General features: G+C 45.1%; 2 protein-coding genes across 2 annotated transcripts in view; one reads left to right on the top strand and one right to left on the bottom strand.

The window, feature by feature from the left end:
• Window positions 1-3,544, top strand: part of csrp2 (cysteine and glycine-rich protein 2) — a 35,974-nt gene extending 32,430 nt beyond the window's left edge. The window contains exon 6 of the mRNA XM_083657442.1: window positions 2,986-3,544. Within this exon, the coding sequence (XP_083513568.1) occupies window positions 2,986-3,062 (77 nt within the window). The 3' untranslated portion in view covers window positions 3,063-3,544. The remainder of the gene's footprint in view (window positions 1-2,985) is intronic.
• A 4,827-nt stretch (window positions 3,545-8,371) lies between these two features.
• zdhhc17 (zDHHC palmitoyltransferase 17) overlaps window positions 8,372-26,948 on the bottom strand; it is a gene marked incomplete at both ends in the record, with an annotated part of 92,689 nt that continues 74,112 nt past the window's right edge. Inside the window, 6 exons of the mRNA XM_083654633.1 lie at window positions 8,372-8,510; window positions 9,173-9,267; window positions 15,257-15,414; window positions 15,816-15,899; window positions 23,997-24,090; window positions 25,291-25,353. Of these exons, the coding sequence (XP_083510759.1) occupies window positions 8,372-8,510; window positions 9,173-9,267; window positions 15,257-15,414; window positions 15,816-15,899; window positions 23,997-24,090; window positions 25,291-25,353 (633 nt within the window). The remainder of the gene's footprint in view (window positions 8,511-9,172; window positions 9,268-15,256; window positions 15,415-15,815; window positions 15,900-23,996; window positions 24,091-25,290; window positions 25,354-26,948) is intronic.

Raw genomic sequence — 26,948 nt, 5'->3', positions numbered from 1 at the left:
ATCGTGGAGAGTTTTCACAGACAGATGTGTCACCATGAAGAGTTTTCACAGACAGATGTGAGCAGCTCATCATGAAGAGTTTTCACAGACAGATGTGAGCAGCTCATCATGGAGAGTTTTCACAGACAGATGTGAGCAGCTCATCATGGAGAGTTTTCACAGACAGATGTGAGCAGCTCACCATGAAGAGTTTTCACAGAAAGATGTGAGCAGCTCATCATGGAGAGTTTTCACAGACAGATGTGAGCAGCTCACCATGAAGAGTTTTCACAGACAGATGTGAGCAGCTCACCATGAAGAGTTTTCACAGACAGATGTGAGCAGCTCACCATGAAGAGTTTTCACAGACAGATGTGAGCAGCTCACCATGAAGAGTTTTCACAGACAGATGTGAGCAGCTCACCATGAAGAGTTTTCACAGACAGATGTGAGCAGCTCATCATGAAGAGTTTTCACAGACAGATGTGAGCAGCTCATCATGGAGAGTTTTCACAGACAGATGTGAGCAGCTCACCATGAAGAGTTTTCACAGACAGATGTGAGCAGCTCACCATGAAGAGTTTTCACAGACAGATGTGAGCAGCTCACCATGAAGAGTTTTCACAGACAGATGTGAGCAGCTCACCATGAAGAGTTTTCACAGACAGATGTGAGCAGCTCACCATGAAGAGTTTTCACAGACAGATGTGAGCAGCTCATCATGAAGAGTTTTCACAGACAGATGTGAGCAGCTCACCATGAAGAGTTTTCACAGACAGATGTGAGCAGCTCATCATGGAGAGTTTTCACAGACAGATGTGAGCAGCTCACCATGAAGAGTTTTCACAGACAGATGTGAGCAGCTCATCATGAAGAGTTTTCACAGACAGATGTGAGCAGCTCATCATAGCTCATTTGTAGACTCGGCTACAAAACTGACTCCAGGGCAGCAAACCTGCTGCTCCATGTGGATTATAACAAGCATGCAGAAAAGAAAGGAACATGACATAAGAAATGTTGCACCTTGTTGCCCCCCATCCCCCCCCCCCCCCCCCCCTTCCTGACCACTCTGGGCTTATTTGACGGCTGGCATGTTGGTGTGAGAGAAGCAGGTCTGAGAGTTGGAGTCTAGATGTGAGAATAACAACCTTGGAGTTGCCAGCTGGGAAAATGTGTCCAGTGAAAGTTAAAGAGAAACACTCTCTGCCCCTCCACAGCTATTGCCCTGAGTATTAAGGCTAAGCGATAATTCAATATTATCATTTGAATCATATTGTGATGATATGAAGATATTTTAATATTGTGACAACTGATGACGACAAGCAAATTTGACTTAGAAACTTGTAAAATGAGGTATGGTATGATGATTTTTACATCAAACCTAACATTACCATTCGGTTAAATGAGATCAACATTAATTTGATGATTTAACGTGATTGTGCATACATTAACAATATTGTGAAATATATTGATATAGAGAGAAATCCTTACGATTATTGTGATATTGATTTCAACCATATTGCCTAGCCCTACTACATACCACTGAACAAAGTCCACTGGAAATGTCTTGGACCCAGTAATGTTGTTTCTCATTACCTTTTATGATTGAAATGTCATTTTTAGGCCTAGAGTGGATGAACTTCAACTTGGTTACTAAGAGTTGCATGTTGGGCAATTTCAGTAATTAGTATAATGAGCTAAGTAATTGCCAAAAAAAATGAAATTAGCATAAATTATATACGTAGTAGGCTGAAACCATTAAATTGTTATACTGTATTGAGCCTGAGGCTATTTACACATCATGGCAGACTCAGACCTGAGGCTATTTACACATCATGACACAGATCCAAGACCTGAGGCTATTTACACATCATGACAGACAGACCCACTGACCTGAGGCTATTTACACATCATGACAGACAGACCCACTGACCTGAGGCTATTTACACATCATGACAGACAGACCCACTGACCTGAGGCTATTTACACATCATGACAGACAGACCCACTGACCTGAGGCTATTTACACATCATGACAGACAGACCCACTGACCTGAGGCTATTTACACATCATGACAGACAGACCCACTGACCTGAGGCTATTTACACATCATGACACAGACAGACTCACAGACCTGAGGCTATTTACACATCATGACACAGACAGACTCACAGACCTGAGGCTATTTACACATCATGAAACACAGACAGACCCACAGACCTGAGGCTATTTACACATCATGACACAGACAGACCCACAGACCTGAGGCTATTTACACATCATGAAACACAGACAGACTCACAGACCTGAGGCTATTTACACATCATGACACAGACAGACCCACAGACCTGAGGCTATTTACACATCATGAAACACAGACAGACCCACAGACCTGAGGCTATTTACACATCATGAAACACAGACAGACCCACAGACCTGAGGCTATTTACAACAAGCAACTCTTAGCAAGCAAGTGTAATCTCATATGCTAAACCTATTGCCCAACAAGCAACTCTTAGCAACCAAGCGTAATCTCATCTGCGAAATGTGTTTGTGATCACATTGATGCCTACAGGTCGTGCTGTGTCTCCCTGTGCCTTTTCTTTTGAGTTTACAACCGTTCATTTAAAAGATCATACGAGTTCAGGAGGCGGGGCACCAACCTCATTTGCATCAAGTATCTGGCTCAATACTTTATGCAAATGAGCAGGTGGGGGCGGTGCCCGCTCCCGGCTCGCGGAACTCCCTGCCTGCCCCACAATGCATTGCACAGTTGTCTCCAATACACAATGAATAGGACACATGCAAAAACATGTGGACATGCACCTTGTGGGTGTACAACACAGGAAAGCTACTGGGCGTGTGTGTGTGTGTGTGTGTGTGTGTGTGTGTGTGTGTGTGTGTGTGTGTGTGTGTGTGTGTGTGTGTGTGTGTGTGTGTGTGTGTGTGAAAGTCAGACATTCAATGTGCTGCTGATGTTGACGGTTTCTTCTTCTCCTCCTCAGCTTGCTACGCCAAGAACTTTGGGCCCAAAGGTTTTGGTTACGGTCAGGGAGCCGGCGCTCTGGTGCACGCTCAGTGAGGACCGCACCGCCCCACCCCGCCCTGCAGGATCCACAGACACGTCCAGGGCTCACACACCTTCTTCAACATCAAATACAAGGACTTTTCAAGGACTTTCCAGGCCCCAGTCCCTCAAATTCAAGGACCCAACACAGCATTCAAGATGAATGTGTGAACCCTTCTCAACTGTGCTGTGTTCCACGTTAAGTTAAAAAAAAAGTATCTCAAAAGAACTTCTATTCTTGCACAAAATATATAAATTCAAGCACTTTCAGTGACCCATGTCTATTTTCAAAAACTTTCAAGGCCTTGACCCCCCCCCCCCCCTCAAATTCAACGTTTCAAGGACCCTGTGGTAACCCTGCAAGTCACACCTTTTGTCCATTCCTCTGTCCCACATGGAAATCACTGCAGTCAAGACGCCATTCACTGATGTTTCCCGCCCACACACACAAATGATTTCATGTTCAATTAGGAACTTCATGTTCTTGACATTTTACTCTATGCAATAAACAAATAAAAGTAGAAAGAAAGAAAGTCTTGTTAGACCGTTTGTATCTTCAACTTGAGTGTAATTATAAATATTGTGGTTGGTATACGCAGTGGAAGTGGTCCCTGGGAAATTTGGTTTAGTACATAGTGGTACTTGGACGGAAAAGTTTGGGAACCCCTGACGTAAGGCATCCATTAACCATGTCATGCTAGCTGGTTGGCAGGATAATGCTGCACATTTTGGCGAGGGAAAACCTCTCTACATCCTTCCTACATGTAAATGCTACACTCAGTGCCACCCTTGCTTGAGTCTGTGCCCCACCTGGGCCACCCCAGTCAAAATGGCCTGGACACACCACTGCTGTGGGCATTTAATTGGTCTTAACCATGATTCACCATCTGAGCAGGGATTGGATCTTTTATTCATACATCACCTCTGATTGGTGGATCTGACCGCAGGCTAGTGCTGCATCATTTTGGGCCATATTCTGCTTTTTCCATTTTCTTTTCAATTCAGGGGTTAGGATGCTGTTTTCATGACTTGGCGACATGTTTCTCAAAAAGAAAGCTAAGCTGTGAGGTAACGTAAGGATCCAACGCACGACCACCCCCCCCCCCCCCGCCCCCTCTCAAAACACCCCAAATGAAAACTGAATTATTTCTCTAGGCCTGTTTTACATGAGTGCGTTTACATGCACACCAATAAACCGATAACTGTGAGTAATCAGTTTATGGCAATAATCTGATTTCTGCGTTTACATGCACTTTAATAATCCGACAATAGGAAAAACCCGGGTTTACATGATTCAGTCAATTAGTCGTATTTCTCTCCAGAAGGCGGCGGTAATTCAACTTTTTACATGCAACTTGTACATGCGCAGATGTATAAACCCACAAGAAACCTGATACACTGTATACATGCACTCAAAAGACAGGTTATTGGCCAAAAACCTAGGTATGTTTATCGGTTTATTCATAATCCGATAACGGCCATAAACGGATAAAGCTTATCGGTTTATGCTGTTTACATGACCATTTGAATAATCAGGTAACTCCAGAAATCCGCTAATAAACTGTTTGTTGTCTGCATGTAAACGCACTCAATGAAGAAATCATTTAGGGTACTACAACAATTAGGTCTACTTTTGATTTGGATCATTAGGCCTACCTTTATCAATTTCAGCCAAATTATGGAAAATTCTTCAAAGTCCATGTTTTATAGTTGCTTCCATTTTTATTACCAAATTCCATGATTCTGTCCATTTTTTTCTGCATTGCGGAAGTCATAGGGCCTAATTACTCCTGATTGGTGTCCATCCACAGAAGCTCCGGCAGGGAAGAAAGCACAGGTTAAAACGAAACAACTTGTTTCACATTTGACCGTATTTTATTATTAAAGCCATTAAAACGGAACCATGCCCAACATGTTTACATCTGAAGCGGAGTTACAGTGATGTCCTGAAGGAGGGCGGAGAGGCACTGGAGATGAACATGTGCTTTTTTTTTGTCTTTTTGTATTATTTTCCACACGGCGGGGGCGGGGGGGTTATGAGACGTGTGGGCTGTTTGGAAGAACTGGTGAGGACTGAAATGGCTTTAAATTCATGTCCTGGATGAAGCAAGTGGTGAACTCCGCCCGCAAACATGACTGACAGAGAAGCTAAACGTCAAACTCGAACCTGAGTCCCTCTAGGATTTTTCGTGTGATTGTTGCCATCAAAAATGCTTGACTTTGCCGCTGCTTTTCTCAAAAAATTGCAAAGCAATTTGCACAGATTTCGGTTTGGCATTTAGTTCCTCTGTACGTTTATTTCTCGCTGATATGAAACCTAAGGCCTCGTCCTGACCTTTAAAGTCTGAAGCAGTTGCAGGGCAGGACTAGTCTCACGTGGTCAGACCCACCGTCGACGTCAGCGAGCTTCCAGCGACGGAGGGTCTGAATCACAAGAGACGTCCGGCGCTCCGTCCAGATGCTGGAGGAGACATCTGGTTGGCTGAGCTGTGACGGAAGTTACGTCATACATGCTCTCAATGACGTGCAAATTGTGTTTGTTGCAGTTTGTGCAGTTCACCCGGGGTCGATTTAGCTGATGCACACATTCCGAATGCACCGCCCACGAGGTCCCCGGTTGGTCAATTCATATGTCTGTCACACGTCCTTTTTTTTTTGGCTTGGGGGCGGGCGTTAACCACTTTTCAGAGTTGTGTTCCAGACGTAGGGATCATCTACGGCAGGGCAGGACTGACATCAGTGAGCATGTGAGGTGATGAGACAACCGTCCCCTTCTGACGATGCAAACACAAAAGTTTGGGAGTCCTTATTACAATTATTATAACCTCCCTCTGAACGCTATCCTTAAACTATTGCATGAGCACATTTCAGTTTTTACAAAGAAAAAAAAAAAAAATTGCCGTCGGCCTTATTTCTCTAGTGTCTTTGCTTTACAATTTGTACATCCAGTGGTATAACAAACCCAGCAATATATGACATAGAAAAAAACCCTTTAGGATGACTAGAGTCCACCAGCATGGAACATTCAAATATATTACACACTTGCACAGGAGGGCCGGACCCGGCTTCCGGTGGCCGGCTGACCGAAAGACGACTTGCACTAAAGGGATACACACACTGGATTTGTGGGGGGGAAAAATAAAAAAATAAAAAAAATGAAACAATAAACAGACAAATGAACAGAAAAAGTACTTGCAAATACTGAACATTCACTATATACAGATAGACACGCGGCTTGCTGGGCTGCCACCGCGGGAGCTTGGATGGCGATGGGTTGGATCGACGGGAGGGCGACAGCCCAATTGTCCCAAGCAGAGTACATGCAGTGGAGTTTCTCCACAGGGCGGCGGGGGGGGGGGGGGTGTTAAAATGCCTATAGACAGCAGTGTCGGACATCGCTAAAAGCTACAGTCATACAATTGGGAGTATAATCACTATTTTCTTCTTTCCATTTGGTTGGATGAAATCCCCCCAAAAAACAAAACAATTGTCCAGGAGCAGCTTCGACTAACACTGACGAAAGAAGGAGGGAAAAAAAAATTTAAGTCACTCACGGAGAAATATTTCTAGATTGTTTATGTACAGATGCACATTCTTTACACTTCCGTCCATCGTGCTGCTGCTGTGGACCCGACTGCACAGGGGTCCATACGGTGGGGGTGGAGTCAGGGAAGGGGAGGGTCGCCGAGGTAGGCGGGGGCATTTCTGATCGGGGGGGGGGGGGGGGGGGGGGGGGTCCTCTTCTTCTTCTGTAAACATGATAGTGTCGGTCTGAAGCGGCGCGACCCGGTCCCTTTGTGTTCAGCAACGGCGAAAAATGGAGGGGGAGGAGGAGGAGGGGGGATATTGCCAAAATAAAACTAGACTAAAAAGGAAAGAAAAAACAAGGTGATCAGTGCATTGTTGTCGGTAGACAAAACAGGACATGCTGACAACACCAAAAACAAAGGAATAAGACTTTACAAGTTACACATGTGGAATGAACCTCTCCTGTAAACTGGGAAACCGTTTTCACCGAAGTCACAGACGAAACGGTCTGTCCTTTTCCGCCGCCTCTAGATTGTTCTCTTTTAAAAGCTACTCTTATACCTAAACTCTGCTGTTAATAAATATATGTGCTGTTAGCATCTATAGTCTTATAGTAGAGCTCATGGGGCTTTTGTTGATAAAAAAACCTACTCACCTAAAATGATGTGAAATGTAAAAAAAAAAGAAAAAAGAAAAGGATGGTATAGGTATAGGACTTAATTATTTGTTATCTATAAATAGCTTTAAAATAAATATACTTGTATCACATTGTCTGTAGGAAATGTTCTCTGTCACGTCTGCAGAAGAAGTCCCCGTTCATGCGTTTATCCTGCATTAATACTGCAGTTAGACAGTAAAACAAGACAAAACGCAGACAGACATTTTCTCATCATCTCCAATGGCTGAAAATAAGAGCAAAAGGTGAAGGTGACTTGCGGATGGAGCACAGGTGCAGCAGCATGCGGTAAAAAGCGGGACTTCTACTGCGGCGACGACAACTTGACTCTGACAAGTTCAACGATGTCGTCGCCAAAACCTTCGTCAGTCCTTTAAACCTCGACTGAATCACGACCTTACAAAGACATTCCCTTATCTGACCGGATCATGATTTAAAAAACAACAACACACAAAAAATAAGAAATGACACACACTTCCTTCAGCTGCCCTGGCCACCACAGTGCCACAGGAGCAGCAGGGTTCCTGAACCAATCAAAAACAACAGAAAGGAGTACAGGGCACATCAACAGGGACACCATAAATAAGATCAAGTGGGGTGAGGAGGGGCAAAGAACGATACGGCCGTTTGAGCGCGCTTCTGTCTTTTGCGCAGCGTGGCGTTTCCCCGGTACCAGGAGCAAACAGGAAGAGCTTTTATTGTGGAATCAAACTCCTTCCTTGTCCTTCCTCCCTCTCCCCTCTCTGTCTGCGGCGGCGCACCGTCCAATGGGCTTGGGGAGAAGGGACGAGGGGGAGGGGCCAGACAGCGGCACCGGCCGTGGTACAGTGATGAAAGTGGAGCTGTAGAGTAGTAGTAGTACTAGTAGTAGAAGTAGTACTAGTAGTAGTAATAGTAGTGAAGGTAGCGGTGGGTAAAGGGGGAGGCGGGTTGGTGTGGTGTTGCCCCCTAACAGCATGCTAGTCCTGGCTGATTTTGTCTTTTGATCGGTGAGGGAGAGATGGTCCAAAAAAGCAAGCGCTCCCGAGAACAGCATCACTCTGATATGAACACCGGGGGGATGGGGGAGGGGGGACTCCTCTCCTCTAGCGCCCCCTAGCTTCTTCTTCCTCCTCTTCCTCTACACGAGCTGGTAGCCCGACCCGGATGTCTGGTCGTACTCGATTGTGTACTGCGTGGTCCAGTCCACCGGCACCGGCCGGATCAGACCGCAGCAGCGGATCTCGAAGAAATCAATGAGGTTTCGGATGCAGCCGTGGCTGTGGAGAACAGAGAGAGAGAGAGAGAGAGAGAGAGAGAGAGAGAGAGAGAGAGAGAGAGAGAGAGAGAGAGAGAGAGAGGCATGAAGGAGGTGGAGACAAACCTCATACAGGTAAACGAGGTTGCACAACAACCAGGCTAAAAACAGACTGTTGTGTGGGTAAATTCAGTAATATAAGTAAAAGTGAATAGTGTGATAAGGTGAATTTGTCTCCAAAGGTAGGCTACTGTAACACAGTAAACTGTCTTGTCTTTAGCCCTAGTCTCTACTCCAAAACACTCTGATTTGCAGCTTGAGAAGAGTCAGTTCAGTTCACCTAAACAAGCTGTTGGCAAGCTAACTAGCCAGCAAACACACTGATGTTAATCTCAACATGCTAACGCCAGCTGCTACTAAATACGTTAGCTAGTGCGCAAATCAGATGTGTGTACAAGCTCAGATACTATGGTTAGAAAATAAAAACAGCTGTTCACAGTCATTGTTTACAATATGGCCGCCAGAGGGTACTGGGTTTGGGGTTCTCGCAGGCGCCATGCTCAAAACAAAAAACGTTGTGTGGTGTTGATCATGAATATGTGAATTGATGCATGTATGCAGTCAACATGGAGGATGTTATTGCTGAGAAGAGGAGGCGGAGCTCTGTGTGGAGTGGAGACTTACTTGAAGGGGCTCTCGATGGACGTGGCCGTGACTTTAAAGTGCTTGTATCTGCGCGCGTTCATCCTCTCATTGGTGGTGATTCCCAGACCAGCAATCTGTGACAGGACAAAGCAGAAAGATCAGCCAACATTTCAGAGCTAGAGCCACCTGACTGAGCAAAGACACTGTACTGTTAGTAATAACTAACTGTGAATCCTAATTCCCTGTAAATAATAATGATACAATACTGTAAATAATTAGCTATAAATAAGTAATTCATCTGTCATGGGAGGTTAGACCCGTGACAGAACTCTTGCTCTTTGTCCCTCATATATTTGCACTCCTATGCTCATGTAGTTTATAGCGTTGCTTTAACTATCTGAAGGTCATCTGTTTAAGCCATAATAGCCAAAAGACTGTGATTATGGGTGCGATGTTAAAGGGACAATTCACCCCAAAATAAAAAATAAACATATTTTTCCTCTCACCTGTAATGCTATTTATACATATAGATCAGGGGTGGCCAAACATTTTTGGTTGTGGGGGCCAAACACTCACGGTCCGGATCTTGAATTTAACTGCTCTCAGTCCAACACACCCGTCAAGATAGTCACCAATACAAGCGTGGTACAGTAGGGATGTCAGGTTAACCACAGAGAATAGTTTGAGCGGTTACGTTTGTCGGTCTATAAATTAGGCTCCTCTGCATACAGTCCTTTCTACCCCATGTTTCTTCCCCAGTCAGTCAGCCCCTCCCATCCCTGCTGCTGCGCGCTGTTGTGAGCGCTGTCTGTCAGCCTCACATAACGTTAAACACTGAGGACAGATCTCCTGTCTGTCAGCCTCACATAATGTTAAACACTGGGGACAGATCTCCTGTCTGTCAGCCTCACATAACATTAAACACTGGGGACAGATCTCCTGTCTGTCAGCCTCACATAACATTAAACACTGGGGACAGATCTCCTGTCTGTCAGCCTCACATAACATTAAACACTGGGGACAGATCTCCTGTCTGTCAGCCTCACATAACGTTAAACACTGGGGACAGATCTCCTGTCTGTCAGCCTCACATAATGTTAAACACTGAGGACAGATCTCCTGTCTGTCAGCCTCACATAACGTTAAACACTGGGGACAGATCTCCTGTCTGTCAGCCTCACATAACATTAAACACTGGGGACAGATCTCCTGTCTGTCAGCCTCACATAACATTAAACACTGGAGACAGATCTCCTGTCTGTCAGCCTCACATAACATTAAACACTGAGGACAGATCTCCTGTCTGTCAGCCTCACATAACGTTAAACACTGAGGACAGATCTCCTGTCTGTCAGCCTCACATAACATTAAACACTGGGGACAGATCTCCTGTCTGTCAGCCTCACATAACATTAAACACTGAGGACAGATCTCCTGTCTGTCAGTCTCACATAACATTAAACACTGGGGACAGATCTCCTGTCTGTCAGCCTCACATAACATTAAACACTGGAGACAGATCTCCTGTCTGTCAGCCTCACATAACATTAAACACTGGGGACAGATCTCCTGTCTGTCAGCCTCACATAACATTAAACACTGAGGACAGATCTCCTGTCTGTCAGCCTCACATAACGTTAAACACTGGAGACAGATCTCCTGTCTGTCAGCCTCACATAATGTTAAACACTGAGGACAGATCTCCTGTCTGTCAGCCTCACATAACGTTAAACACTGGGGACAGATCTCCTGTCTGTCAGCCTCACATAACATTAAACACTGAGGACAGATCTCCTGTCTGTCAGCCTCACATAACATTAAACACTGAGGACAGATCTCCTGTCTGTCAGCCTCACATAACATTAAACACTGGGGACAGATCTCCTGTCTGTCAGCCTCACATAACATTAAACACTGGGGACAGATCTCCTGTCTGTCAGCCTCACATAACATTAAACACTGGGGACAGATCTCCTGTCTGTCAGCCTCACATAACATTAAACACTGAGGACAGATCTCCTGTCTGTCAGCCTCACATAACATTAAACACTGGGGACAGATCTCCTGTCTGTCAGCCTCACATAACATTAAACACTGAGGACAGATCTCCTGTCTGTCAGCCTCACATAACATTAAACACTGAGGACAGATCTCCTGTCTGTCAGCCTCACATAACATTAAACACTGGAGACAGATCTCCTGTCTGTCAGCCTCACATAACGTTAAACACTGGGGACAGATCTCCTGTCTGTCAGCCTCACATAACGTTAAACACTGGAGACAGATCTCCTGTCTGTCAGCCTCACATAATGTTAAACACTGAGGACAGATCTCCTGTCTGTCAGCCTCACATAACGTTAAACACTGGGGACAGATCTCCTGTCTGTCAGCCTCACATAACATTAAACACTGGGGACAGATCTCCTGTCTGTCAGCCTCACATAACATTAAACACTGAGGACAGATCTCCTGTCTGTCAGCCTCACATAACATTAAACACTGGGGACAGATCTCCTGTCTGTCAGCCTCACATAACATTAAACACTGAGGACAGATCTCCTGTCTGTCAGCCTCACATAACATTAAACACTGGGGACAGATCTCCTGTCTGTCAGCCTCACATAACGTTAAACACTGGGGACAGATCTCCTGTCTGTCAGCCTCACATAATGTTAAACACTGGGGACAGATCTCCTGTCTGTCAGCCTCACATAACATTAAACACTGGGGACAGATCTCCTGTCTGTCAGCCTCACATAACATTAAACACTGAGGACAGATCTCCTGTCTGTCAGCCTCACATAATGTTAAACACTGGGGACAGATCTCCTGTCTGTCAGCCTCACATAACATTAAACACTGGGGACAGATCTCCTGTCTGTCAGCCTCACATAACATTAAACACTGAGGACAGATCTCCTGTCTGTCAGTCTCACATAACGTTAAACACTGGGGACAGATCTCCTGTCTGTCAGTCTCACATAACGTTAAACACTGGGGACAGATCTCCTGTCTGTCAGCCTCACATAATGTTAAACACTGAGGACAGATCTCCTGTCTGTCAGCCTCACATAACATTAAACACTGGGGACAGATCTCCTGTCTGTCAGCCTCACATAACATTAAACACTGAGGACAGATCTCCTGTCTGTCAGCCTCACATAACATTAAACACTGAGGACAGATCTCCTGTCTGTCAGCCTCACATAACATTAAACACTGGGGACAGATCTCCTGTCTGTCAGCCTCACATAACATTAAACATTGGGGACAGACAGACTCTCCTCCTGGAGAAAAGAAACTAACACCATTAGCCACAAATCTGGGGATTTTTTCTGGCCATGTGATTAACGTGACCAGCAAGCAGCAGTAAACCAGGCAATGATGATAGCTGAGTAGCATCAGCATGTGCCTTTATCACAGCTAAGTCATCAATGCTAACTATTACCAATACCATCAATGTTAGCGGAGGTTTAGCTAACCTATTAGCATCAATGCTAGCGGAGATTTATCTCTGTTAAAACCACATTTCCAGAGATGGCAGTGGCAAGAGAATACACACAGGCTTAGATAAGGGTCTTACCTACATGTGTATGAGGGGGGATTGTGTACAACTAACGTTACTTGCTGGTCTGTCTAATGAGAGATATGATGAACCAGGGGCGGTTTTAGCATCATAGCTTTGGGTGGGCTCAGCCCACCCAAAGGTCATGGACCACTGAACCCCTAGGGGGGTCCGGGGGCATGCCCCCCCGGAAGAAAATTTTGTACAATTTCAAGTAAAAATGGATCAAACTGGCGCACTTTGAGATCAAAATGAAGAGACTAGATCTATGAAGAACTACACACATCAATATCTTCTTTACCGTTCTGTGGTTTTACAGCGATGAAAAAATAATTGTTTCCCTATATATACTATATATATTCTGCATACAGGTTACTATATGGTAGAATTATGCTTGCATAAATAATACCAAAATCACTTCAGGGGAGTTTCAAGTAAAGTAACATTTTGCTTTGTAGGCAAAACAAAAGTAAAATTAAATCAAAAGGGAACTTCCTAACTTATTGGCTGGAATAATATTCCGACAAGATAATAATATACTGTAAGCACTAAAGCAGGATTTTGCAGTCAACTTGTTGAAATTAATATGTGGCAGTATTTGTGGGGGTCAAAATCTATGTAGGGTGTACCACCACAAATAGATCAGTGTATGGGAAACACTGACTATTAAATTGTGTGACTAGAAAGACACCAATAAATCTGAGAAAATGTACTTTAATTTTGAACAACAGCACTACAACGGTGGCATTACAAATGGTATTATGAAATTATTGTGGGAAAAAACAAGAATGCCACTTTTTTCATGAACTTTAAGCAGAAAATTAAAAAATAGTTTTAAAGCAAAAATTAAAAACAACAACGTTACACACTAATTTGCATATCAATATGCACTAATTAAGTAACTACTAACGACTCTGACTGCTCAATGCTCACCTCACAGTTTCATTGATCATGAGTGGGGAGAACGATTGTGTGGACTGTGGAGGACCACTTCGCTGCTGTACTGTGTGTGACCTGTGTGAAGTGATGTGGGATTAGGCAGCTAGATGGAGGCGGGAGCGCCTGCGCAGCCGCGGTTCTAGAAACTTTTTGGGTGGGCTGAACCCCCCTAAATTTTTGTCTCAGCCCACCCTAAGAACATAGAGAGGGGGGGGGGGAACACTCACACAGCGCATTAAGTGTAGTCAGAAACTGCTACTAATGACCACCATGGATTTGGAGAGAAAAAAAAATAAAAATAAAATTTGGCTCTATTTTTGGGTGGGCTGAGACTATTTTTGGGTGGGCTTGTGATGAACTCAGACAGCCAGGATAGCAGGGAGCCCTTGTAATATACACCAGCAGCAGCTGAGCGCATGCTGAAACTGTCACGAGCGGGTGGAGTTGAACGGTGTCGGTGAGAAGGCGGACATCTCCAAAATTCACAAACTACACATTTTTGATTTGGGGTGAACTGTCCCTTTAATGAGGCACAGCCAAGTATCTAGCAATAACATCTCCATAATCACAGTAAAACCAAATCTCCTTGAGGGTATTATGGCTCTGATACAACAGTTACCAATGCCTGTGTACTGATTGAACAGTTTTCTTCTAAGAAGTATACATAGCAAAGAATACAAGAAGAGGAGGAACCACGAGACCAACTAGCTCCCTGGTTGGTTACCATACCAACAATATAGCTGGATTAGAAACTCTCGTTGTGTGGTTCAACCAACCAAACTAGCAGTTGGACAAATGATCTCTAGTCTAACAGCCACTTTTCCTTATTTGAATGAAGGTGATGTCAGTGGTGCAGGTGAGAGGGGTCAGTGGTGCAGGTGAGACGGGTCAGTGGTGCAGGTGAGATGGGGTCAGTGGTGCAGGTGAGACAGGTCAGTGGTGCAGGTGAGACAGGTCAGTGGTGCAGGTGAGACAGGTCAGTGGTGCAGGTGAGACAGGTCAGTGGTGCAGGTGAGACAGGTCAGTGGTGCAGGTGAGACGGGTCAGTGGTGCAGGTGAGACAGGTCAGTGGTGCAGGTGAGACAGGTCAGTGGTGCAGGTGAGACAGGTCAGTGGTGCAGGTGAGACGGGTCAGTGGTGCAGGTGAGATGGGTCAGTGGTGCAGGTGAGACAGGTCAGTGGTGCAGGTGAGACAGGTCAGTGGTGCAGGTGAGATGGGTCAGTGGTGCAGGTGAGACAGGTCAGTGGTGCAGGTGAGACGGGTCAGTGGTGCAGGTGAGACAGGTCAGTGGTGCAGGTGAGACAGGTCAGTGGTGCAGGTGAGACGGGTCAGTGGTGCAGGTGAGACGGGTCAGTGGTGCAGGTGAGACGGGGTCAGTGGTGCAGGTGAGACGGGTCAGTGGTGCAGGTGAGACAGGTCAGTGGTGCAGGTGAGACGGGTCAGTGGTGCAGGTGAGACGGGTCAGTGGTGCAGGTGAGACAGGTCAGTGGTGCAGGTGAGACGGGTCAGTGGTGCAGGTGAGACAGGTCAGTGGTGCAGGTGAGACGGGGTCAGTGGTGCAGGTGAGACGGGGTCAGTGGTGCAGGTGAGACGGGTCAGTGGTTAGGGTGAAACAGACCTGGTAGAGCTGGCACATGATGAGTACAGCCACCCACATGAAGTGGAAGACGCTGTTGAGGAACATCCAGAACATCCAGGGGGAGCAGGAGGCGATCTGCGTCAGGTACAGCCAGAAACCATCTTTAGCATAGCTGGTGGCACAGTGGATCCTCCAGTCTAGAGGGAGAGAGAGAGAGAGAGAGAAAGGGAGAGAGAGAAAGGGAGAGGTAGAGAGAGAGAAAGTGGTAAAGAAAGAAAGAAAGAAAGAAAGAAAGAAAGAAAGAAAGAAAGAAAGAAAGAAAGAAAGAAAGAAAGAAAGAAAGAAAGAAAAGAGTGTGAGAAAGGTACAAGCTTGTGCAGCACATTAACAGACTTCTACTGTCTGGTACAACTGGTGTAAAAAGTCAAGAAACCAACGTGAGAAGTTCATCAAACCATCTAACAACACTGTTTATTAATCCAAAGGATCTCAGGAAACACTTTCTTTCCCTCGTGCTTTTTCAGAGATTTGGTTAAATTCCAAAACTATGAACAAACTATAAGTACTATATTATAGAGGAAAAGTGTTTTGCACTCACAGGCGATGCAGCCGTACATCATCCAGCAGATCATGCAGAGCAGGAAGAACAGATAGCCCATGAAGTAGCGATGATTCCCGCTCCCTATAGAGGGCAGACAAGAGAACAAAGATGACAAAACATACAGCAGGTGAGACTGCGAGATTCCCCGCAGGTGCACGGCCTTCGGTAACAACGTCATATCTGTCACTGGTGGGAAAATCTGGAACAGTATCCCAGTTGCAATAAGGGAATGGCCCCACATATCCAAACTTCAAAATAAACCTCAAGGAATGGCTCGAAATAAATCAACACTGCAACCATAACCAACCATAACTATTTAGCCCTCATATGTCTCTACCCATGCACTTTATTCTTTTGTAATTTTGCACTTTTGTCCCTGCGCACCTTAGTTTTTTACACACCATTATTATATCTATTTGGCCACATTGTTGTTGTTTCTATTGGCATTTTTTCTCCTGTTCTCTGTTTTGATGTTGTCTTTTATCTAATATGTATTTATGTCTTGATGACTACGGATGCAAATGAGCTTTTAGCTAAATCCGACATATTTACTGTTATCATATAGATGAGAATCAGAATCAGAATCAGAAGAATCAGAATCAGAATAGCCTTTATTGTCATTGCACAGTTCCCCATACAACGAAATTAAGAGTGCTTCAGCTGACAGTGCATTAAAATCAGACGTATGACGTATGACTCTGTATAGTAACTGTTCATTAATGTGTACTGTCTTGACCAAATAAACAAATAGAGTCAAGCTGACTACTCTGCTTTGCATCTGATCATCCGGTAAAAAAAGCCCTATAATTTGACCTATAAACTATTGAAAGATGCTGAGGACGTTGCCTTGCTGCTTGGGCTAAACTCTAAACAGTGAGAGTCTGAACGAGAAGGTAATTTGCAGGACACCTTGTAAGAAGACATATAGTTGTTTTGTTATGTCAGGTTTTATCCTATAATAAGAATGAAGAAGAACCGGACGGACAAACCCGTCAGTGAGTGAGTGAGTGAGTGAGTGAGCGAGCGAGCAAGCAGAAATTGTGTTCGGCCACAGCTATGCCATTTCACAAGCGATCGTGCTGAATCTTTCAGGAAGTGTGAAGAGCACCCCTGCGGGTGACCTAATTGAGATGATTTTTTTTTTTAATGAGGTAATTAGGGACGATTAATGGATGAACTTGCTGCGCAGCCTCCACCGGTCACACCTCCATCACTGCACGGGTATTCTGCGAGTGAATTGAAAGGAGGGAGAACAAATATTTAAAACTTCAGGAGAAAAGCTTCAGTGCACACTGGGAGTTATGACCCAGAAAGGACTTTGAGCAGACCGACTGAAGTTTATTCTTCCTTACGACCCAATTCAGTTCTATTGAAAGCAGCACTGTCCCCTAACTGTCCCCTAACGGGAAGCTGGTTTGCAGGCAGGGCTTTGAAATGAAAACACCATGAAAGGTAGTCGATAAAGAGCCGCTCATCCAAAACAAAGTCACACACAGGGAAGAGATGGGACGTGAGCTCATGTGCAAATGAGGCAGTTTATCAAGATAAGAGAGCAGAGCTGGTGATATGACCGAGTGTCTGCAGGTGCCACAAACCTTGTTGTGACCGAACTACACCACCTACCAGCTGCAAACTACATCCAGCTTGCAGCTAGTGGGTGTAGTTCGGTCGAAGGAAAATAGTTCCTACATGAAACTGCTTACAAGGTCTGTGGATTATGCATACAAATATATATACATTACATAATTATATATGTATGTATGTATATATATATATATATATATATATATATATATATATATATATATATATATATACGTATATATATATAATTAGGGATGCACGATATTTATCGGGCAGATAAATTATCAGCCGATATGGCTACTTTGTGTTACTATTTATTATTCTGATAACATTTTAGCCGATAAACAACAGCCAATAATACGAGGCCAGCTTGGCTTTGTTTAGCCTTGGGGGCGGAGCATATTGTTGTTGTGCGCTCGTGACGTCACTGCTGCGCCGGCGAGGGCAAAACATGGCCGCCCTCAGTGTGGCTGTTTTTCACAGTTTCAGATGATAACAAGATTGCAATTTGCAAACATGTAGGGCTGTCACGATTCCTCGAGTACCTCGAATAACTCGAGTAATTAAAATGATCGAGGCCAAAATGATTCGCCTCGACACGGCATTTAGAGAGTAGAGACTGTGTTTCTCACGTGAGAACACATGATCGCAGACAGACCAGAGACGCACAGCTATAGCGAGCGGACCCCGCAAAATGGAACGAGGCGGCGGAGAAAGCAGACAGGAGGAGCCGGGAAGGGAAGAACCAGGGCCGACAAAGCGACCGAAACTGTCTAAAGTGTGGGACCATTTCACGCTGAAAAAGGACACAAACTCAGTGGTGTGCAAGTACTGTAAAACGATACTTGCATATCACAACAGTACCTCGTCAATGCTTCAGCACCTGAACCGTAAACATCCAGTCTACGCATCCACCAGCGCATCTACGTCGAGCGGAGCAAGGTAACGTAACGTTAACTATACACAACGCTAATGTAAATGTATGCTAATGATTGCTACTTGATATTAAGACTAGTAGTAGTTGTGCTGCTGGCTTGCCACGTTGCCAATATGACTATTAGTAACTGCATTCACGCTGCATTTTTGTGATGTGGCTTGCCATTTTCTGTGAGAAATACAAAGCTCAACCTAACGTTAACGTTAGCGGCTAATTTAACAGCGTTGTGTGTGTGTGTGATCACACTAGCCTGTTGGTGTGTGAGAGAGAAAGAGAGAGTGAGTGTGTGTGAGAGAGAAAGAGTGTGTGGGTGGAGAATGTACATTTACTATATACTATTTCATATTATTTAACGGTTGCTGTACACTGGAAGAACTCAAACGTCAGGTTGAAAAGATGAATGGTGCCACTGCCAGTTCTATGCAATTTAAAAATAAAAATGTTGTTTTTTCTAAGAAAGAAACTAATGTAGTTGTTTATTTGAAGAGATTTATCTTATTTTTTGGTGTATATTTACGATAAGCCTTTGAAAACACAAAAAAGGGTTCTTATCCGATTACTCGATTAATCGATGGATTATTCGGTAGAATACTCGATTACTAAAATAATCGATAGTTGCAGCACCAAGGGTTCCGAGAGAAGGGGACAAGTCTGAGCTGCCGTTATGTCAAACCAAACCTGGTGAGGATGCAGCGGATTTGTTTAGCGTTAACGTTAGCTGTTGTGGCTAGCAAACATTAGCTGCCTGGCCCGGCCCAGCTCAGCCCAGGCAGCTGCAGCGGTGTATCACTTAACGCTCGGCAAGCAAACCGCTTGTTGTGACCAAACATCTCCGTATTCAAAGCACTGCATAGTCTCAGAGCCTAAACCAAATATGTTAATTCTGTCAGTTGTCACTTCAGTTGATTTGGAGAAGGCAGCTACAACGTTGTGCTAGCACCCTCCCTGTGTGTTATGTGGACAACAACAACACACCTGCACACTGCCAGGACGCTGAAGCCGTCTGGTAAAACCATGGCTCCTCCCACCGCGGACACAAAGTCTTTGGAACACTCCCCCCTCAGCAAGAGACTGAGGTCTGTCAAGACCAGACCCTCTCATCACAAGAACAGCTTCTTCCCAACTGCCATCGACCTCATCAACAAGGCCGGAAAGCCCCTCTAGTAAGGACTCTACCCCCCCCCCCCACATGACTTTACAGCAGCAGCAGCTGGACACACTCGTTACATTAAAGTATTATAGCTGCTTCTCACGACTTTTTACTCCATTATATATTATTATATTTCTCTTATTAACTACATTGTGCACCGCTCGCTTGGACTGTAAATTCATATTTAATGTCTATTTAACACTCCCCTATTCATATATATATATTGTATATATTGGACTGTACTTGCAATTTTGTGATCTTCTCATTTAGATATATTCTTTTTATCTTCTGAATATTCTATATCCTATATTCTGCTGCTGTCTCAACCTGGTCTCAGTGCTATTAAGTACCAGTCTAGCATTTGGGTACATTGGTACAACCTTTTAATGTAATGTATTGGCGTATGTGTATGTTGGGATGTTGTATTGTTTTTTTATGTATTGTCTGTTTTATACTGGACCTTGTGTCTGCTAATAAAGTGATGATTGATATGAGCTGCATACTGACACTAAGTCAAATTGCTGTATGTCATCTCCACATATTGTGGCAATAAAAGTGATTCTGAGGCCCTGTTTACACGGCGACGCTCCCTGCATAAAACGGCAAACTTTTTGAGCGTTAGTGCCTTCCTTTTACACAGTGACGGCGTTATTGGAGGGTGAAAACGCCAAAAAATGAAAACAGGTCCCAGAGTGGAATTCTTGCTAACGCTGCCCCGTACTGTCGCCGTGTGAAGTGGAGAAACACAATTCAGGTGATGACACAGCCCCCCTTCACCATGTTACACAATAGTAGGCAATAGGAGCATTGAACTAGCCCAATACTATACAGCCTTATGGCACAGGCATAATGAGTCACATTGACATTCAACAAACGTGATAACGATTTGCTAAAAACACATAATCTGCGTTAAGTGCCCGCTAACGTCGCACATAGCCTATTAATCACTGTCTCCCGCATTTAATAATTGAAGACAACAAAATTAATTTAAAAACTTTAATCACAAAGCTAAATCAAGCCTTCAAAATAAAAGCCGTATTTTATAACTGGGTAAATAAAAATGAGGGTCGTCGACTCACTGCGTGTTAAAATTTACACATTGATTACATTATTGTGAAGGTTTTAACCAGAAGTTTCAATGTTATTCTGGCTCACTTGACACTTTTGCGGCTTCAGTCGGCCTCAGTCTGCACTCAAATCGTTATCACACAGCTGTGTGTAAATGCGAAATAAAAGGTGAGCACGCAACACTAGTTTGCCGTTTTATGCAGAGACGGTTGTCATCTAAACATGGCCTGAAACTTCTCCTGTGTTTCACCTGGCGTGAGGGAGAGGAGATACTGACAACATTTCATTTTTGGGTGAACTGTTGCTTAAGGCCGGTCCCAGCCGGACCAGAGGAGCTTCAGGAGGAGGGACTTGTTTGTCCAGACAGCTTCCTCACTATAAAGCCCCATCCTGACCACCTGCTTCACAAAGGCCACACACACACACACACACCCCACACACACACACACACACACACACACGCACGCACGCACGCACGCACGCACGCACCCCACACACACACACACACACACACACACACACACACACACACACACACACACACACACACACACACACACACGCACACACGCACACACACACGCACACACACACACGCACACACACGCACCTTCCTTCCCCCCACTGTCTCGCTCTTTGTCTCCAGTTTGCTTCAAAGACGAGCCTGGACACACACACGGCCACGCCCCTCGCTTCCCTAACAGCTTTGTTTTCTCACAGCTACTTCTATTTATTTGCTTTGTCATGTTTCCATGTGTCTTGTTGTTAAATCCTTTTCCACCACGTTGTGTTTCTTTTGCTTTTCATTTAGATTCCGTTATCAAATCCACTTATGTCTTTGTTCCAACTGTCATCCAAAATGTTTTTTGTTTTTCTTTAAGATCGTTTTTATAAGCCACTTGGAGTTGAGAGCACATAAACTCAAACTGAACTAAACTAAGACGTAACAGTGTAGCTGTTGGTTACAGTGGCAGAGCAGACAGGCACTTCGTTAAAAGAGGCAGTTAATGTTCACCCAGCTGAGTCAGTTAACCTCAGGAGGTGTGTTATGATGACGTTCACCCAGCTGAGTCAGTTAACCTCAGGAGGTGTGTTATGATGACGTTCACCCAGCTGAGTCAGTTAACCTCAGGAGGTGTGTTATGATGACGTTCATCCAGCTGAGTCAGTTAACCTCAGGAGGTGTGTTATGATGATGTTCATCCAGCTGAGTCAGTTAACCTCAGGAGGTGTGTTATGATGACGTTTACTGTACCCAGCTGAGTCAGTTAACCTCAGGAGGTGTGTTATGATGACGTTCATCCAGCTGAGTCAGTTAACCTCAGGAGGTGTGTTATGATGACGTTCATCCAGCTGAGTCAGTTAACCTCAGGAGGTGTGTTATGATGACGTTCATCCAGCTGAGTCAGTTAACCTCAGGAGGTGTGTTATGATGACGTTTACCCAGCTGAGTCAGTTAACCTCAGGAGGTGTGTTATGATGATGTTCACCCAGCTGAGTCAGTTAACCTCAGGAGGTGTGTTATGATGATGTTTACCCAGCTGAGTCAGTTAACCTCAGGAGGTGTGTTATGATGATGTTCACCCAGCTGAGTCAGTTAACCTCAGGAGGTGTGTTATGATGATGTTTACCCAGCTGAGTCAGTTAACCTCAGGAGGTGTGTTATGATGACGTTCACCCAGCTGAGTCAGTTAACCTCAGGAGGTGTGTTATGATGACGTTTACCCAGCTGAGTCAGTTAACCTCAGGAGGTGTGTTATGATGATGTTCACCCAGCTGAGTCAGTTAACCTCAGGAGGTGTGTTATGATGATGTTTACCCAGCTGAGTCAGTTAACCTCAGGAGGTGTGTTATGATGACGTTCACCCAGCTGAGTCAGTTAACCTCAGGAGGTGTGTTATGATGACGTTTACCCAGCTGAGTCAGTTAACCTCAGGAGGTGTGTTATGATGACGTTCATCCAGCTGAGTCAGTTAACCTCAGGAGGTGTGTTATGATGATGTTTACCCAGCTGAGTCAGTTAACCTCAGGAGGTGTGTTATGATAACGTTTACCCAGCTGAGTCAGTTAACCTCAGGAGTGTTATGATGACGTTTACCCAGCTGAGTCAGTTAACCTCAGGAGTGTTATGATGACGTTTACCCAGCTGAGTCAGTTAACCTCAGGAGGTGTGTTATGATGACGTTTACCCAGCTGAGTCAGTTAACCTCAGGAGGTGTGTTATGATGATGTTTACCCAGCTGAGTCAGTTAACCTCAGGAGGTGTGTTATGATAATGTTTACCCAGCTGAGTCAGTTAACCTCAGGAGTGTTATGATGATGTTTACCCAGCTGAGTCAGTTAACCTCAGGAGTGTTATGATGACGTTTACCCAGCTGAGTCAGTTAACCTCAGGAGGTGTGTTATGATGATGTTTACCCAGCTGAGTCAGTTAACCTCAGGAGTGTTATGATGACGTTTACCCAGCTGAGTCAGTTAACCTCAGGAGGTGTGTTATGATGATGTTTACCCAGCTGAGTCAGTTAACCTCAGGAGGTGTGTTATGATAACGTTTACCCAGCTGAGTCAGTTAACCTCAGGAGTGTTATGATAACGTTCATCCAGCTGAGTCAGTTAACCTCAGGAGTGTTATGATGACGTTCATCCAGCTGAGTCAGTTAACCTCAGGAGTGTTATGATGACGTTCATCCAGCTGAGTCAGTTAACCTCAGGAGGTGTGTTATGATGATGTGGAAATGTTGACTATTGGCACAAATACCATGGTTCAGATTCTAAAATGTAAAACTAAAGCAAACAGGATAAGTAACATAATACTGTATATTACAACTATTTAAAATCCCATAATTATAATTTTTGTTTGTCTGTTTTGTCTCAATCAAAAAAAGCATGCCTATTTTGAACAAGGGGCAATGAAGCCTTTTCAAAGAATACACAATTTACTTACACTTTACTTTCACTGCTGGGCATTTGGAGCCTGATTTTCCATAAAAAAAAAAGACACTTGTGTTGGTGGGTGTGACTTTACAAGCTGACAACACTAAATGTGATCAGGACTGAGATACTACAATACACTACAAAATGTACTCTTTTTGGGGGGGGGGGGGGGACTAGCATAGTACGGTTTATCAAATAAGGCATTTCATCAGTATGAGTCTCCCAACTCACTCACTCACTCACTCTTACGTGAGTGAGTGAGTACGTGAGTCACGTACGTGTTCAACAGCTTCTCCCAGCTGGTTTTTGGGCTAATGGCTTTGAGAGGCTGCAGTCAGGACATGTGTTGCTTCTTAAAGTGGAATATGGAACTAATAAAAGGAAAAAAAAAAAAAAACAGCCCACAGCTCTGAATCTTGGAACAAAAGTGATCTGGTTGCTGGGAACCGCATGTGTTGTTGGTGATTGTTAACATCCTCTTAAATCTGCGGCGCTCTTAACGTACCCACGCAGTTCCCCACCCAGGGACAGTGGTGGTCGAACTTGGCGATGCAGCGGTTGCACACGGCGCAGTGTTTGGACCTGATGGGCTTCCGTATCTGTGAGGGAAAACACGCATACAAAAAGAGCCAGTCAAATAAAGTGTTACCTTCACGCTGACATGATCCTTCTTCTTCCTCTTCACACTGAGGTATTGTTGGTGCATTCCATTTGTAGTGGGAACTAGGATTTCCCCAGGTCAAAGTTTGGGAACGCCCCTCGTGACGTGAGCCGACCTCGGATTTCCTGCCCCGATCTCAGGTGAGCCTCACAAGCCCCGGCCTCAAAATCCAAGATGGCAGCTCCGCGCTTCAACAGTAGTGAAAGTTGTAGTAAATATTGTTTATTTAGCCTGGCATTGCCAGACCAAGTCACATTGCATTTCATTTGCAAATGTGAATTGGTCTGGATTCTCTCAGTGCAATTTGCATTTCCAAGGGGGCATTACCAACGGCCGCAGTCCAAAATGCCTCAACCAATCAGAACGTTTTTTTAACAACTTAGAATTGTGTGATTTTGTAAGTGGTGGTAGGAGCGTATGAGAGGGAGGTCAGCGTGCTGCACGAGGGCCGAGAGGTCCGCTGAACACGGAGGTCCAATAGGAGAGCGAGGCGGCCGGGGGGAGGAGCATTGAGGAGGGGGCGGACCCCCGAGTCTGGAATTTGTGTAATATACTGTGAGAGGCAGCAATGTGCCGCAAGGCATCCAGTCTGCCGGAAAGCCATTAGAAGAAGAAGACGCCTTAAACGCACTGGCACTCGTGTTTTGAAGTCCACCCGTATGGCCGAACGCGCTCCAAGAGCGTTCTGACGCACGTCAAACTGCCTTGACGCACGTACACCGGGGTGTGGTACTGAGTGTTTGTACGTTCAAAGTGCCACGGAATGCGTTGTTTGTCAAGTGTTATTGCTAACAATGGCTAGCCTGGCTAGAGCTAACTGTGGCTGGTTTCCTGTCAGTTTTACTGGAACGCCGTCAACTCGGGTGTGACGTCACTCTCGACTGCGATATTCCGAGTTCCCAATACAAAAGGAATGCGCCATGTTTCTACATTTGTTTTTTTACTAGCAGACCACCAGCTTATAGCGCCGATATACAAGTTTAAGACGTATAAATATGTTTCATGTTGTGGATTAACAAGACAACACAACACATCAAAGTACATCAAAGAGGCCTAATTCTAAAAATGTAAAAATGCAGCCATCTATCAAATCCTTTGGAAACTGTTCAAAGGAGTTTCCTTGGAAGTCGGTATTTACCAAGCAAGTACTGCAGAAGATGCTGAGGTCCAGACTGCCCGTCTCTGCCAGCTCCACTATGGTCTGGAGGAGGAGACAGGAAAACAAGAGGGAAGCATTAATCAACAAAGACAACAGAGGGAGACATGCAGGAGGGACTGGACAGGACAACAAAGACAACAGAGGGAGACATACAGGAGGGACTGGACAGGACAACAAAGACAACAGAGGGAGACATACAGGAGGGACTGGACAGGACAACAAAGACAACAGAGGGAGACATGCAGGAGGGACTGGACAGGACAACAAAGACAACAGAGGGAGACATACAGGAGGGACTGGACAGGACAACAAAGACAACAGAGGGAGACATGCAGGAGGGACTGGACAGGACAACAAAGACAATAGAGGGAGACATGCAGGAGGGACTGGACAGGACAACAAAGACAACAGAGGGAGACATGCAGGAGGGACTGGACAGGACAACAAAGACAACAGAGGGAGACATACAGGAGGGACTGGACAGGACAACAAAGACAACAGAGGGAGACATACAGGAGGGACTGGACAGGACAACAAAGACAACAGAGGGAGACATACAGGAGGGACTGGACAGGACAACAAAGACAACAGAGGGAGACATACAGGAGGGACTGGACAGGACAACAAAGACAACAGAGGGAGACATGCAGGAGGGACTGGACAGGACAACAAAGACAACAGAGGGAGACATACAGGAGGGACTGGACAGGACAACAAAGACAACAGAGGGAGACATACAGGAGGGACTGGACAGGACAACAAAGACAACAGAGGGAGACATACAGGAGGGACTGGACAGGACAACAAAGACAACAGAGGGAGACATACAGGAGGGACTGGACAGGACAACAAAGACAACAGAGGGAGACATACAGGAGGGACTGGACAGGACAACAAAGACAACAGAGGGAGACATGCAGGAGGGACTGGACAGGACAACAAAGACAACAGAGGGAGACATACAGGAGGGACTGGACAGGACAACAAAGACAACAGAGGGAGACATACAGGAGGGACTGGACAGGACAACAAAGACAACAGAGGGAGACATACAGGAGGGACTGGACAGGACAACAAAGACAACAGAGGGATTCATACAGGAGGGACTGGACAGGACAACAAAGACAACAGAGGGAGACATACAGGAGGGACTGGACAGGACAACAAAGACAACAGAGGGAGACATACAGGAGGGACTGGACAGGACAACAAAGACAACAGAGGGAGACATACAGGAGGGACTGGACAGGACAACAAAGACAACAGAGGGAGACATGCAGGAGGGACTGGACAGGACAACAAAGACAACAGAGGGAGACATACAGGAGGGACTGGACAGGACAACAAAGACAATAGAGGGAGACATGCAGGAGGGACTGGACAGGACAACAAAGACAACAGAGGGAGACATGCAGGAGGGACTGGACAGGACAACAAAGACAATAGAGGGAGACATGCAGGAGGGACTGGACAGGACAACAAAGACAATAGAGGGAGACATGCAGGAGGGACTGGACAGGACAACAAAGACAACAGAGGGAGACATACAGGAGGGACTGGACAGGACAACAAAGACAACAGAGGGAGACATACAGGAGGGACTGGACAGGACAACAAAGACAACAGAGGGAGACATG

This window comes from Poromitra crassiceps (genome assembly GCF_964638095.1).
Source record: "Poromitra crassiceps genome assembly, chromosome: 2".
Lineage (NCBI taxonomy): Eukaryota > Metazoa > Chordata > Actinopteri > Beryciformes > Melamphaidae > Poromitra > Poromitra crassiceps.
Note: the sequence above shows the minus strand (reverse complement) of the source record. Positions and strands in the feature narration are given on the sequence as shown.